A 16,063-nucleotide genomic window follows, 5' to 3' on the forward strand; every position below is an offset into this window, starting at 1 on the left:
AGAGGAAGCCCAGCGAGGCGGCGGCGGAGGGCGGGGAGCAGGAGCAGGAGGAAGAGGAGGAGGGGGAGGAAGATGGGGAGCGCTGGGTCGGGCCGCTGCCGGGGGAGGCGGCGCAGGCGAAGAAGAGGAGAGGTGACGGGCAGCTGCAGGGATGGGGCTGGGAGGAGGGTGTGGGGAGCTGAGGTCGGCCTCTGCTCGCAGGTAGCCAGCGGTGGGAGCAGAGGGAATGGCAGGGGAGGTTCAGGGTGGAAATGAGGAGACATTTCTGCTCAGAAAGAGCAGCCAGGCACTGGGACGGGTTGCCCAGGGAGGTTGTGGAGTCACCGTCCCTTGGGGTGCGCAAGGAGAGGTTGGATGTGGTGCTTGGGGACAAGTCACTGAGTGCCTCACCCTTCTCCGTGTCCCAGCTAAACAGGTCTCCCACTGCCTTCATGAGGGCCCACATGTTCGCTAGCCTTCCATTTATCACTGATGTACTTACAGAACCCTGCTTGTAGGACAAGGCCATTGTCCTTTTGGGAAAAAAAAAGAGCTGTGGTTGATCTTCTGTGTCCTGGCAGGCCTTTAAAAATTGTGTTGAAATTCTTTCTACGTATTCAGAAAGCCACGGTAACTGGCTTTAAGGTAACCTTAAAGGTGCTCCCCTTTAAAGTAACCTTAAAGGTGCTCCCCTTTAAAGTAACCTTAAAGGTGCTCCCCTCTAAAGTAACCTTAAAGGGGAGCACCTTTAAAGTAACCTTAAAGGGGAGCACCTGTAAAGGTAAAAGAAGGCTTTGAGTGGCTTTAATCCATCAAGAATTCTGAGCACAAAGCCAGAGTAGAAATCCCTTTTATGTTTGCACAAAGTCCTAATGTTCTCTTTATTAAAATTGGGAGTGAGAGGTATTCAAAGGTAATGATGGTGAACAGAAGCTTAATGAAAGTTTTTCATAAAAACATTCATAAAATACACTTCCTGATTTTCCTTTTATTTTGTTTAGTCCTTGAATTTGAACATGTCTATCTTGAAAATCTACCATGTGCTTCGATGTATGAACGCAGTTACATGCACAGAGATGTCATTACACATGTGGCATGTACCAAGTAAGTCTGTGGTGTTTTTTTTTTTCCCATTATATGTTGTCATCAGAGATACGTTCTTGTATATACTAAGAAGTTTTCAATGCAGAAATTTAATAAAGGAAAGTTATGTGCAGATGTGGCATTTCAAGTTTTTTTGAAAACTGAGTATAAAGGAGAGGACTTATAAGCAAGATAAAAATTGTTTAAATAGATGAAAAAGGGTTCTTAAAATCTGTATTGCAAAGGGCAGTATATACAATAGTAGGAAATACTGAATGCATCTGAAATATGATTCAGCAGAATTGCTTGGGTTGAGATCGTTTTCTTGTCTATTGTGTGTGTATCTATTTACAAATATGTGTATATATATGTGTGTTTTTTTTTAATAATAGCAAATAGTATCTGCTGTAAAACCAGACCTAAATGAGAAGTAAAACTTACATAGTAAAAAATGATAGTATTACATATTTCTTAAATTCAGGCTGTTGACCTTTCATAGATGAATGTAGAGCACATTAAAATAATTATTTCTCTTTCAGGATTGATAGTACCCGTTCAGACAGACTGTTACATTGATTTGTTTGAAGTTCATTTTCTGTACTACCTTACTTCTAGTGTCATAATGCAAATTATTGTCCAAAAGTGGAGTGAAGTATGTGTATTTCTCTAATTCTGTATTTCTGCTTTTTCTTTTGTAATTGTAGGACAGATTTTATCATAACAGCCAGTCATGATGGACATGTAAAATTCTGGAAAAAAATAGAAGAAGGGATTGAGTTTGTTAAACACTTCCGTAGCCATTTAGGTAAGAATTTGCTTTTTTGTTTATAGAACTCACCCCTGCTGCCCGAGTTTGAGGAGGAAGTGTAAACAAAAAGGAGAGGGGTTCTGGGACCCGTTTACTGCAGTCAGGGATTAAATGATATCTACGTCTTGTCCTTCATTCCCCTGTCCTGTACATTCAGCCCCCAAACTGCAGGATGAATAGGGTGTGAATAAAACAGGTGAGATGACTCCTGCAGAGATCTCCTACATCCTTTGCAATGCCTTGTGCTCTGCCTGTAGGCAGAATGTCTAGGACAGAGAGAAAGTGTCTATTTAAAAAAGACAAGCAGGGTGCATAAAATCCAGAGATGTTTAAAAATATGTTACTTTAAGCTGTGGTACCTTCATTATCTGCCATCTGTACTATGCTAAGCATTAAGGTACTCATTGCTATTACAAATGATAATCTGCCTGATGGAAAAAACAGTCTGATATACAGACTGTCACAATAAGAAAAATAATAGGAAATAGTAAAAGTACTGTTTCTGTTTAGAATTTAAAAAAATGTTACGGTAAGTTCTTGATCTTAGCTATTAGCTTCTCATTATGTACAGAAACAAAACACGAGAATGAAGCCTACCAAGTGTAAATAAGTACTGTGAAAAACTTGTTGAAGTCTCAATTGCAGAGTAATTTTGATTATTATGCATGTTAATAGCAGGACTGTAAGAGTTAACATTCAGCTGCTTTTTGTGTCTTGAGAGATGGAAGTCTAAGAGCTCATTTTCTGTCGTGTAATAATCTTCTTTTTTTAAAAAAAGAATATTTTATATTAAAATAATTGTAATCATAATCTTCTGCTTAGGTAGATGGTAACTAGTTTGTCATCACTTACCTGACTGCAAACAGTGATAGGACACAAAACGTGTGGTAGTAAAGAAAAAGAAAAACAAAAACCCTTAACACAACTTTTTAGTTCAAAAAAGATGGAGAAACAGCTGAAACAGTTTTAGATGTCTGTATGGTTTTTGTTTTTCTGTGGAGAACTGAAACGAAGAATGTCCCTTTCCTGTGTCTCAAGAGTATGTTACCTTGTTTTAACAGGTGTTATTGAGAGTATTGCTGTTAGTTCAGAGGGGGCGTTATTTTGTTCAGTTGGAGATGACAAAGCCATGAAGGTGTTTGATGTAGTCAACTTTGATATGATCAACATGCTGAAACTTGGGTAAGTTGCTTGGTTCTTGAAAATGTGTAGCATTACAAATGGGAGTCATTTTACATAAGAGTTAAGTAAATAATTCATTCTACCTGATTTTTTTTTTTTGCCAGTCAAATGAATTTGAAGAAGTTGAGTTATCCAAAATGATGTATCCAGTGGAGACTGCTTGCCTGAGTGTAGAAAAATGTATGACTATATGTACCCTTCAGATGAGTGAAGTAGGGCTGCACCTGTCCTCAGCATCTAATGTTAAGCAGAAGGATGTGGTGTCTTCTGAAGTGTTTAGCTAGACATCTTTATTTTCTTCCTGTTGTTTGGCACTGAATTTAAAAATGACAGCTAACTAACAGTTCACGTAGAGAAGAAATTGGGCCTGTGTTATTTGTCATCACTTGCTGTCTTAGGGTTAGCAATTTCTTCTTCTGTTAAAAAGAATAGTTTTCCTTAGTCTTGCTATTGTAGAATTGCTGTAGTTACATAGTATGTAGATAAAGAATTTGGGGGTATGTTATTGGAATTATCAGTAGCAGAGGAAAGCGAGGCACACAGCATTGCAGGAATGCATTTGGAAGGTGGGAGGATCAGTGGATGCTATAATAAGAATGGTAGAAATACTGATGTTTCCAAAAGTCTCTTGAATTTTGAAAACATCTATTTCATGAAGTCTATTGTTTGCTGGTTAATTGTGACATTGAGTCAAGGTATAAACTCAAAAATATTTGGTATTGACATAGTTCTTTTAATTGAAATAAGTGCGAAGATTTCCATTGCTTTGAAGGTTATTATAACTACACGATATTTTGGTATTTTTCAGAATGCCCATGTAAATGCTTACGTTAGTACTTTTCTGGTTATGTTATGAATAACATTGTCCGAATAACCTACGTAGCGTATCGGAATTGATTCAGTCTTGTCTGTCTGCTGTGGAAAAATTCAAGTTAGCTGTAGTCATTTGTTTCTACTGGTGTTTTGTACTTAGCAGCCCTGTATGTCACTAAAAAACTGGTAAAACTATACCATGAAATAAAATTAATTTCATATTAAAAATACTTTTATATTTGTTATGATAGTGGCTTTTTTCTTGTTGCTTGAGAATTCAAGGGAATTAAGGTAGATTTTAAACCTATTTTGTATCAAGGATATCCTGATTTATTCTTCAAATGTTTTTCTATAGTATATCTCTGACATATCTCTAATAGTTTTTCCTCAGCAGCAGTAATCAAACTCCCCCTGCCTGTATATCTTTTCAGAAATAATTGGGTTTGACCTGAAGTGAACTTTTTAATGAAGAAAAGTATACAACTGTAATACAAGCGTTACTGAGAATAGCTTTTTAGATTTAAGATTCATTGTTTTATCTCCTGCATTAATGCTTATTGAGCATCTGGTTTCTGTTTACCTAAATGAAAATTTTTTAGTGGCTGTTTGCTCAGTCTTACAGTGGTTAATGTAGAATTCATAAATGCTGTGTGGTCTTTTCACCTTGTATTATCTTGTGCTGTCTGCTCTGATAGATACATGCCAGTATGTTTCACAGTTGATTAGCTTTGTCTGAAATTCTTGAGATCCTTTCAGATTTAACTAATCTGTACGGTGTAGCTGTCTGCAGATTCCCATGCTTTATGCTTCCGTAAATGATCTGGAGAAAAACAGGTATTTCTGCAGGAAGCGTGTATAACATTGCACAGAACAATGAGACATTGTATTTATTACCCACCACCACTGCTTTTTTTTCCCCAATTGTATCCCTCACAGTGAAAATCCAAATTATAAAGTGTCTGTTCTTCATCACGCCTTCAATATCTGTTAGTCTGATAGGATTCTAAATAAGAGTTTCCTGTGGAGACTGTATCATAGAATCATAGAATATCCTGAGTTGGAAGGGACCCGTAAGGATCATCAAGTCCAACTCCTTGTTTTGATGTCAGAGGAGATGTCAGTATCATTCCTTCGTTGCCTGTCATTTAGTTCTAGAGTTACAGTTCTTGGAATCTTTGCTTACAGACATTAAAAAAATATATATATGTTTTTATAATGAAACGAAAAACCCTTAGATTATTGGTTTATTGACCATATCTCTGGTTTGTTTTATTTCTAGATTACATTCGTTAGTAGCCAGTGTGTTTCTTCTTAAATATATTCAGAACAGCTACTGAATATACCGTGATTGTCTTAATTTTGTTTACATCTGGATAATTAAATTACATTTTTTTTCAGTTATACTTTTCAGTAGGTATATGGCACAGGTGCAGTTGTCTTCATTTGCACTGAAGCATTAATCACTTAGAGCTGGGAGAGAAATACTAGACTCATAGAAACTGAGTAGCAATCTTCAATACTACTCTGCTATTTATTTGGATTTCTATCCTTTTTCTTCTTTTATACCCACCTACCCAACCTGTGCTGGTTTCTGTCACAGCCTCTTTATGAAACAATATGGAAGCAACAGAAATGGGCTGAACCATCCACTGATTCATGTTGCTTGGGAAAGCTTGGTGATAACACTGCCAGATTTTAGCAAGATAGATATTAGCAAGATGAATAAATAAAGCTCAAAACTTGCTCCAGATATTTGATTTCAAATTTATAGCTTATCTTGATTCTTACATGAGTAAAACCATCCGTTCTTATTTCTTTTTTGTTGTTGTTGTTGTTTTTTTTCCTTCCATTCTTTGTTGCAGCTACTCCCCTGGCCAATGTGAATGGGTATATTGCCCTGGAGATGCCATATCTTCTGTTGCAACATCTGAGAAGAGCACAGGAAAAATATTCATATATGATGGACGAGGAAATAACCAGCCACTTCATGTTTTTGATAAACTCCATACATCCTCTCTTACTCAGATACGGTTGAACCCTGTCTTCAAAGTAGTAGTGTCTGCTGACAAATCTGGAATGATTGAGTACTGGACTGGTACTCCTCATGAATACAAATTTCCCAAGAATGTGAACTGGGAGTACAAAACAGATACTGATCTATATGAATTTGCTAAATGCAAGGCATACCCATCCAGTATAAGTTTTTCACCTGATGGCAAGAAAATGGCCACTCTTGGGTCTGACAGAAAAGTTAGAATTTTCCGATTTTTGACGGGGAAGCTCATGAGAGTCTTTGATGAATCTCTGAGTGTGAGTTGGATCTTGCTTCTCTTCTTTGAGACTTTTTCTCTGTTTGACTTCACTAATCGGCACTTTTACCTACATTATCATCTGCTTTTAAAGCTGAACTCCGTTGTTACGTTTTTCTTGCAGAAATGGTTTTCCCTGTTCTCTTCCTTGCCTCTTTCATTGCTTCGCCCTGAAATTAATTCTCACTGATTTATGTTAGCTATCGAGTGATACTGAGCTGTTAATTTTCATTTATGTTTTCATACTGCTAGATTTCCTTTTATTAGAAAGTAATTAGAAATAGTAATTAGTAATTACCATTTCAAGTAATAATTGTAATAATGAAACAAATTTATAGTCTTTTCAAAGCTCTGCTAGACAGCTACATACTTCTTCTTTGCTTGAGCCTAATACAACAGCATGGCTATAAGGTCGTTAAAATAGTATTATTTGTTTTTATTTTAACTCTTCGAGTAGTTTGAGCTGTTAAGTCTTGCTTGGATTCTGTACTTTCTATGCATGTGAATTAGTGTTGAACTAGGTCAGAATTTTGAAGTGTATTAATGTGATTATTATTTTTTTTCTTTAGATGTTTACTGAACTTCAGCAGATGAGGCAGCAACTACCAGACATGGAGTTTGGCCGACGCATGGCAGTTGAGCGTGAGCTGGAGAAAGTGGATGCAGTAAGATTAATTAATATAATATTTGATGAAACTGGACACTTCGTTCTCTATGGAACAATGTTGGGCATTAAGGTCATAAATGTGGAGACTAACAGGTAAGTTTCAGTGGAGATAGATAAGTTTATTTCAGAGTCCATACTTAGTCGCTTATATTTAAAACTCGATGTAACTGGATGTTACTAAGGTTTTTGTTGTTTTTTGAGAACTTTAATTTAGACTGTTGCTTAAAAATATTCCCATGGTTATTACTGGGTCATTTCAGTTCAAAGCTTGGTAAAATGAGAAAATATGGCAAGCATATTCATATTAAAGTTGAGAGATCTGTGGCTGACTGGATATAGCAAAGTAAATGTGGATCATGCAGTTTGTTTTTTTATGGGGTAGGGAGTCTGACTAGAAAATTACGTAGCAAGTTTGAGTAGAGAAGCATTATAATTACAATTAGTAAAAAATTGTTTCAAGGGGCTTTTGGTTGCTTTACATTTGTTGCAGTCAGAAAAGAGATACTGTCTGACTGTGAACAGCTAACAGTTGTTACACTTTCTTCTTCTTGTACTTCAGGTGTATTCGTATCTTGGGAAAACAAGAGAACATCAGGGTGATGCAACTAGCTTTGTTCCAAGGAGTAGCAAAGAAACATCGTGCTGCAATCACTATAGAGATGAAGGCATCTGAAAATCCTGTTCTGCAGAATATCCAGGCAGATCCAACAGTAATCTGCACAGCATTTAAGAAAAACAGGTTTTACATGGTGTGTGTGGTGTTTATTTAAGTAACTGTATTCTTCTATTGATGTTTTCTCTATATTATTTTTTAATTTTCTATGTGTGCATTTCCCATGCTGGTTGTCTTTAATACTTGCAAACACAACTTTTCTAGAGGTGTCCTTTTAAAATTGCAAGTACATTCTAATTTTTAAATTAACTAAATTTTTAGTTTAAGCTAGCTAAAAATTGTCTAAAAATAGCTTTGTAGCCTCTAATTTTGTTTTCACTATTGCTCAAGTAGTTAAAGAAACTTGGATCCTTTTAGCTGTCTCAGTTACAGTTCTCTGAGAAGGGGTGCAGACTTATGGTCTAGTTTAAGAAACTTACACAAGAACATTTATAAAAAACTAATGAGGCATTATAGTGATAAAGGAACAATGATTAGCTAGGTATAAATTATTTAACAAAAATTATTAAATTCTGAGTATTGTCAGGACTCAGTAGCACTTAGTGCTTTACGGGTAAGTAAAAAAGATTAAGAATTTAGATTTTAGTTCAGATGCAATGAAAAAGTCAAGCAGATCTGGAGTAAGTATATAGTACTTGGTCTGGGATGTGATCAGAGCAAAGGTTAGAGGTCAGCTCTGTTAGAGGTCCCTGTCTGTTGTTAGTTGTGCTTGAATTTGACCGTGTTTTCAGTTGGAGTAAAATAGAATATTTTCTAAACCTTCGTGTGGTTAGTATAAAGTATATGATGGAATATACTACTCTAAACAGTTTAACAAGAAAGGAAAAATACTTATAATCCATATGGAAACATCACTCTTTCTACAGAAAGCATGAGTGCATGGCAAGTGAATGCATGCAGAAAATTATTGATTGTCATCTGATACATAATTATACATAGTTCTGTGGATACTTGTGTATTCTGATATTTATTGTAAGTCTTGCTTCTTTAAGAAGTGCTATAAAATTTTCAGTTCTGAGGTTTCTCCTATTTTAAGTTGAATTTGCGGTTTTTCTTATAGCGTTGCATTAACGTTGCATTGGGATATAACGTTGCATTGGGATAAGAGAATTTAGTTTGACTTTGTAATGAAACCAGCAATTTTATGATGAAACAACAAGTTTTGTCTGAATATAGCAGAACACACCAATTCTCCATTCCTTTCTAAAGAAATGGTGCTGAACTACTACTGTGAGCTTTCTTTGGGAGAGGGCAAGTTTAGAAGATAAATTATAAAATGTTATTTGGTCTTACATGTATCTGTACTGGAATTTGTGACTGGAAATGCTGATAATGAACAACGGCGAAATGCAGTCTCTAAATTCTGAAATGAAAACATTTCAAATCTAGTTGGCTGTCTAGAAAGTTAAATCTTCACATTGATGTCTCGGGTGCAGGGTAAGATAAGGAAAAACAAAAGAGAAATGCAAACTCTAACCTTCAGTTCTTTTGTTTTTCAGTTTACTAAACGTGAACCAGAAGATACAAAGAGCGCAGATTCGGACAGAGATGTCTTTAATGAGAAACCTTCTAAAGAAGAGGTCATGGCTGCTACCCAAGCAGAAGGTCCCAAAAGAGTTTCTGATAGTGCCATTATCCACACAAGCATGGGAGATATTCATATCAAGCTTTTTCCTGTTGAGTATGTGTTTGGCAGTTTTTCTGTTACTGTATTTTGCCTTCCTTCTGTGTTTTTTTGGTGGCAGTACCCAAGACTTAACTTCCAAGCTAGGAATGGTTCTTTTCCTCCTCATTTTTTATTTTTCTCATTTCCTGACAGTTTTGTAATACCTCAAGCTACCACAGTGTGGCTCTTGACAAACACTAACCGGGTATGGCAAAAGTAGATCAAAGCATCAATGGGATTTTTTTTTTTTTTGCTTTTTTATTTATTGGTTACGGAGCTCTATTCCTAAACTTTTGTTTGTTCTCTAGACCTCAGATGTGGCTAGATCATGATGGTTTGATGTGGCTATGCAAGCTACGTATTTTTGTAAGGCACTGCTGTTTGATTTCTGGTAACAACAGGCAGGGAGAAGGCTGAGGGTACCAGTTCTTTGCCTCAGCCTTCACTATTCAGGCTTCCCACATCTCATTTCCCTGGCCCTCAGGGCAGGGGCTGGGGGAGCAAAATGCCTCCCACTGTAAGCAAAGAGCAGGTTCAAGACCACATGGTGAAACTGAATGGGTACAAGTCTATAGGGCCCAATGCCATGCATGCCAGGGTCCTGAGGGAACTGGCTGGTGGAGTTGCCATGCCTCTGTCCAGCATATTTGAAAAGTCCTGGCAGTCAGGTGAAGTCCCCAGTGACTGGAAAAGGGGAAACATCACTCCAGTTTTTAAAAAGGATAAATAGTACTGTTTGCAACTTCCAAATGTGGCAATTGTATTACATTTTACAGTGTTGCAGATCCTTCAAGAGCAACTTAAAATTCATACTAGCATATAACATTAGTGCAGTGTATATCCCAAACCAGGCATATCATTTATTAAGTGTTTTGTGCATGATTATTGAAGGTCTTGTGTCAGCATTACTCTGTGATATTAGTACATGCAAAGATTTTGTTATGGAACAGTAGATTTATATATGATGCCAAGTTTGCTATAAATTGAAACATAGACTATCTAGGTGTAGTCCATGTTTCTCCAGAAACAGCTTCATGTTTTGTCATGAAGTCAGTTAAGGCAACACAACCTTAATTCTACCCTGTAGGGCTGTTAGTCTTCCATTGCTGTATTAACTGATTTCTCCTTCCATCAAGACTTAGTTCCTGTAATTCTTATTTGTAGCATATATGTTGCAGTAATGGTACAGCATATACTAGTGAGTGACAGGCCAAGCTACGTTACTTATGACTTTTTTCTAATTCTTATGACAGTATCTCAGTGTATTCGCATGCACAATATTGTTAAATTCATTGCAGTGTTTTGTAGACATTATTTTTTTAGACTGAACACAAGAGTATTATCAGTCTTGGTTATGGTTATGTTTGTCCTTTTCTAGTATTTCCTTCTGTCTGAGCTTTGAAATGAAAATCTCTTTAAGATAAAAGTGATTCAAAAATTAAAGTACAGAACTGAGGATGTGGCTTTGTACGCCCTTTAAATCTCTGACCATGTGCTTGTAGACTAATATGAATGGCTACTTTTGTACTGCTTAGCAGGAGCTGGGAAAGTACCCTGTCTGTTCCATTAGTTATGTTATTGGTGCTGTTTAACAAGATGCTTTAGAGTATGACTTAAGCCCAACTGATGTTCCTTGTCACAGCTAAAGTAACTCTGCAGCCATGGACTTAACCTGGCTGTTGTCTGGTTTACTGGGAAGATGTGTGTTACTGTAAATCTGCATATGCAGATCTACTGTGGCTACTAGTCCATTTCCTAAAACCAGTGGAAGAACTAGCAAAAAGAACTGCAGCTCTGGTAGCATCTACTCTTGGGGGGATGGGGGGAACACACAACAACAAAAAATCACAAGGTGAAAGGCTTTGTTTTGGTTTTATTACATCAATATTGAATACCTTTTCACCCTAGTTTGGAACAGGGTTTGTCAGTAGTTCCAAAGGAGGAAAACTGGCTTGGTGTTGACTGCAAAGTTGCTCTGTAATACTAAAACAGTGTGGTTTCAGATCTCACTTTTTGTACACAGCACTGGACACCTTACATACATAGCTTAAGAGAATTATAGGGATAACAGTAGTAACGCCTTTCTGCTTATGGAGCTTATATTCCTTAATTGGTTTTATGTATTGAGAATATGTAAACAAAAAGCTGGAGAAGGAACATTTGGTCAGTAGTGTCTTGACCTAGGCTTTGAGAAATATTTGGATCCTGACCATGCTGCTGACTTCTCGTGTAATCATGCAACCCTATACTCCTCTCAAGTTTTGTTTCCATCTCTGGGTTTGAGAAAGTGGAAGGCTGGTTCATCCTTATTTGATCACTTTCTAGTATGCTGAAACAGTGCTCAGCACAACAGCATCTCAGTCTCACCTGAAATCTTTATGGCCTTGCCACAATACGGTTAAATATGTATTGTAGCCTGTATTTTCTGTTACCTGATTTTAGGTGCCCTAAAACCGTGGAAAACTTCTGTGTGCACAGCAGAAATGGCTATTACAATGGACACATATTTCACCGTATTATCAAGGTAACTTGTAAAAGTTTTTTTGTTTTTTTGTTGTAGGTTTACAGAATGTAACTTTGTGGTCAGCCCTCTCTGTTAAGATTTTTATTTACCTTTTGCACAAGGCTTTCTGGAATGGTTTCGTAGTTTTCTGAAAGGTGTCAACAACACTTGAGGTTCTGACGACCTTTATCACTGCATGAAGCTTTTCAGTAGGTGTCCTGTAACTGACGGGATGAAAGAAATCTCAAAATTGAAAGATTCAGCAAATTGAAAGTTCAGCGATTGTGTTTGAATTATGATTTAGTTTCATCCCAGAGTGGCATGTCTTGTAAAGCGTCTTACTTCTATTGCACTAGAATTAATGAAGCCTAAGTCATTGCAGTTAGCATAAGCCATTTTTGCTTTTTTGTTCTATGGGACAATGTAGTAACATTTAACTTCTGTGCAGGGTTTCATGATTCAGACTGGTGACCCAACGGGTACAGGCATGGGAGGTGAAAGTATTTGGGGAGGAGAATTTGAAGATGAATTTCATTCAACTTTACGACATGACAGACCATACACACTCAGCATGGCTAATGCAGGACCAAATACTAATGGATCCCAGTTTTTCATTACAGTAGTGCCAACTGTAAGTAATATTAAAAGTTTGCCTGATATAACTGCATAGTAAAAACACAGTAAATTCTCTGGTAGAAAAAGGAACACAATAAGCTTTGTTGAAATAACTTTTTCTTGTTATTTTGCAAGTGAATGCTACACACAAAGATGTACAATGTGTAGGCTTCACTGAAACAATTATCTAAAAATAAGAAGGTACTGTGATCACATGACCTTTTGACTTGGGGAGTAAGGGCCTTACCCAATTCTTAGTAAAAGACTTTTTTGCAATTGTTTATTACTAGAATATTTTAGATTAATGTATGTGTTCAGTTTAATAGTCTTAAGATATAAAGTATATCCATGTTCACTTATTCTAGGTCACTTTCTTCTTTGATCGGTACCTAACCTACATGTACGTCTTTTCTTTCTCCTCCTGTACCTCAGCCTTGGCTTGACAACAAGCACAGCGTGTTTGGACGGGTGACTAAAGGAATGGAAGTTGTTCAAAGAATCTCAAATGTAAAAGTCAATCCCAAAACCGACAAACCCTATGAGGATATCAGCATCATTAATATCACAGTGAAGTAAGCTAAGACTTGAGGGTTCCAACTTGAAAAGAAAAACCTCAGCACTGTGGGACACAGAAAGGACATAGAATGAATAAAAACCTTTTTGATAATTCCTGGATGTAAGAAGTGGCAGGACAAAGCAAACACCAGTTCTACCATTTTTCATGTACCTGAAGTGCCCAAAGCATGTATTTCTGGTAACTCTGTCTTTTAAAGTAAAAACATTTGCTTGTTTCTTACTAAGTCTCCTGTTTTTCTTGTCTCTTCTATGCAAGATTGAAGATGCAGGTCTTTACCATGGCTCATGATAGTGTTTTTAGAATATAGTCAAGGTATAGTTTGTACCTTTCTGGTATTTATTTGCATCTTCCATGTCTAAATCTTTTTACGCTAGTGCCATCTTTGATAGAGGAAGAGGTCAGAACCCTTAGGCTATGTATGTATTGCCAGCACTTGTCCTCGTGGGGGACTTCAACTTCCTGGACATATGCTGGAAATACAATACAGCCCTGAGGAAGCAGTCTAGAAGGTTCCTAGAGTGCGTGGAAGATAGCTTCCTGAAGCAGCTGGTGGGTGAGCCTACCAGAGGGGGTGCCTCACTCTGTTTGCTGTTCACAAACAGAGAAGGACTGGTGGCAGATGTGGTGGTTGGGAGCTGTTTTGGGTGGAGTGACTATGAAATGGTGGAGTTCTTGGTGAAGTCAGGAGGGGGGTCGGTGTAACTGCTGTCTTGGACTTCCAGAGGGCTGACTGTGAGCTGTTCAGGGCATTGGTAGGGAGGGTCCCTTGGCAGTCAGTCCTGAAGAGCAGAGGGGTCCGGAAAGGCAGTCTTAAGGCACAGAACAGGCTGTCCTTGTGTGCTGTAAGGTGGGCTGGTGGGGAAGAAGACCCCATGTGTCTGAATGGAGAACTTCTGCTGAGTGTCTGGGAGAAAAAGAGTTCATATCAGGTGGAAGAAGAGACAGGCAACTAGGGGAGAGTACAAGGAAGGTGCCCGCATATGCAGAGAGAAAGTCAGAAGGCTAAAGCCCAGCATGAGCTCAACCTGGCCACTATGGTTAAGGACAACAAAAAATGTTTTTATAAATATATTAACGACAAGAGGAGGGCCAAGGGGAATTTTCATCCTTTATTAGACACAGGCGGGAACACAACTACTGAGGTAAGGAAAAGGCTGAGGTTCTTCAATGCCTTCTTTACATCTGCCTGTACTAGCCAGACCACTTATCCTCAGGATACTGAGCCTCCCAAACTGGAAGTCTGGGACAAGGAGTAGAAGAAACCACCCACAGTTCAGGTGGAAACAGTTACAGACCTGGTGCTCCATCTGGACTGTCACAAGTCCATGGGGCCAGATGAGATCCACCCAAGGGTGCTGAGGGAGTTGAGGTGATTGCTGAACTGCTTTCCATCATCTATCAGTGGTCATGGTCATCTGGAGAGGTCCTGGATGACTGGAGACTTGCTAATGTGGCGCCCATCTACAAGAATGGTCATAAGGAGGGCCTGGGGAGCTACAGGCCTGTCGGCCTGGCCTCGGTGCCAGGGAAGGTGATGGAATGGGTCGTCTTGCATGCAATCACACAGCATCTGGAGGACCACCGGGGGGATCAGGCCCAGGCAGCATGGGTTCATGAAAGACAAGTCCTGCCCAGCCAACCTCATCTCCTTCTATGACCAGGTGACCTGACTGGTGGATGAGGGAAAGGCCGTTACGGAGTCTGCCTAGACTTCAGCAAGGCCTTCGACACGTCTCCCACAGTCTTCTCCTGGAGAAGCTGGCAGCCCATGGCTTGGACAGGCACACTCTGCTGGGTTAAAAGCTGGCTGGATGGCCCAGAGAGTGGTGGTGAATAGCGTTAAATCCCACTGGTGACCAGTCACCAGTGGCGTTCCCCAGCAGTTGGTGTTGCAGCCCATCCTCTTTAATAACTTTACTGATGATTTGGATGAGGGAATTAAGTGCACCCTAAGTCTGCAGACAACACCAAGCTGGGGGGAAGTGTCAATCTGTAGTAGAGTAGGAAGGCCCTGCAGAAGCACCTGGACAGGATGGGTCAATGGGCAGAGGCTGTGGGATGAGGTTCAACATGGCTCAGGGCCGGGTCCTGCCCTTTGGCCACAACAACCTCATGCAGCGCTACCGGGCTGGGGGCAGAGTGACTGGAAAGCTGTGCAGAGGAAAAGGACCTGGGGGTGCTGGTCAATGCTCACCTGAACGTGAGCCGGCAGTGTGCCCAGGTGGCCAAGAAGGCCAGCGGCATCCTGGCTTGTGTCAGGAATAGTGCAGCCAGCAGGAGCAGGGAGGTGATCGTCCCCCTGTGCTCTGCTCTGGTGAGGCCGCACCTCCAGTGCTGTGTTCAGCTTTGGGCCCCTCACTGCAAGAAAGACATCGAGGCCCTGGAGTGTGTCCAGAGCAGGGCTACAAAGCTGGTGAAGGGCCTGGAACACAAGTCCTAGGGCACTGGGGGTGTTCAGCCTGGAGAAGAGGCAGCTCAGGGGGGACCTTATTGCTCTCTGCAGCTTCCTGAGAGGAAGGTGTGGGGAGCAGGGGGTGGTCTCTTCTCACAGATAACTAGTGATAGGAGCAGAGGGAATGGCCTCAATGGTGCCAGGGGAGGTTCAGGTTGGAAATTTGGAGACATTTCTTCTCAGAAAGAGCAGTCAGGCACTGGGATGGGTTGCCCAGGGAGGTGGTGGAGTCACCGTCCCTTGGGGTGCTCAAGGAGAGGTTGGATGTGGTGCTTGGGCACACGGTTTAGTGGGTGACATTGGTGGTAGGGGGCTGGTTGTACCAGATGATCCTGGAGGGTTTTTCCAACCTTAACAATTCTATTATCAACAATTAGATTGTTGTGTATGTTTTATTATGACAATATATGATCTTCAGAGATGGTCCACATTTATTTGGACTGAATGAGCAAGTAATCAATTTATGCAACGGCAGCTTACAAAGTGCCATGCAAAATGTGCCTTTTTTTTTTCTTTGAATGCTTCCTTTCTCATTGTTTTAGCCTTGTGAATCTCTTTTTGGCCTGATTTTTACTTAAAAGCCTACAACCACCACCAGTTCTGCTGAAAAACTCATTTGAGATAATTGCTATGATTTTTTTCAAACTAAGCTCACGTCCAGTGTTTTGATGTAGTCCTTAGATACCTTTTAAAACTGTTGTGAACCTGTGGCTAAATAGGACCCTATATTATAGTG

General features: G+C 39.4%; 1 protein-coding gene across 1 annotated transcript; it reads left to right on the forward strand.

Moving 5' to 3' along the window:
* The first annotated feature begins 23 nt into the window (after positions 1-23).
* On the forward strand, positions 24-13,088 carry PPWD1 (peptidylprolyl isomerase domain and WD repeat containing 1). The gene is made up of 11 exons (XM_084304789.1): positions 24-132; positions 981-1,083; positions 1,767-1,867; positions 2,932-3,052; positions 5,728-6,175; positions 6,744-6,934; positions 7,401-7,590; positions 9,014-9,195; positions 11,623-11,704; positions 12,132-12,314; positions 12,731-13,088. The coding sequence occupies exons 2-11, from the start codon at positions 1,028-1,030 to the stop codon at positions 12,872-12,874; spliced, it is 1,698 nt and encodes a 565-aa protein (XP_084160915.1). The 5' UTR covers positions 24-132; positions 981-1,027; the 3' UTR covers positions 12,875-13,088.
* Positions 13,089-16,063: the final 2,975 nt, after the last annotated feature.

This window comes from Netta rufina (assembly GCF_964035555.1).
Source record: "Netta rufina genome assembly, chromosome: Z".
In the NCBI taxonomy this organism is placed as follows: domain Eukaryota; kingdom Metazoa; phylum Chordata; class Aves; order Anseriformes; family Anatidae; genus Netta; species Netta rufina.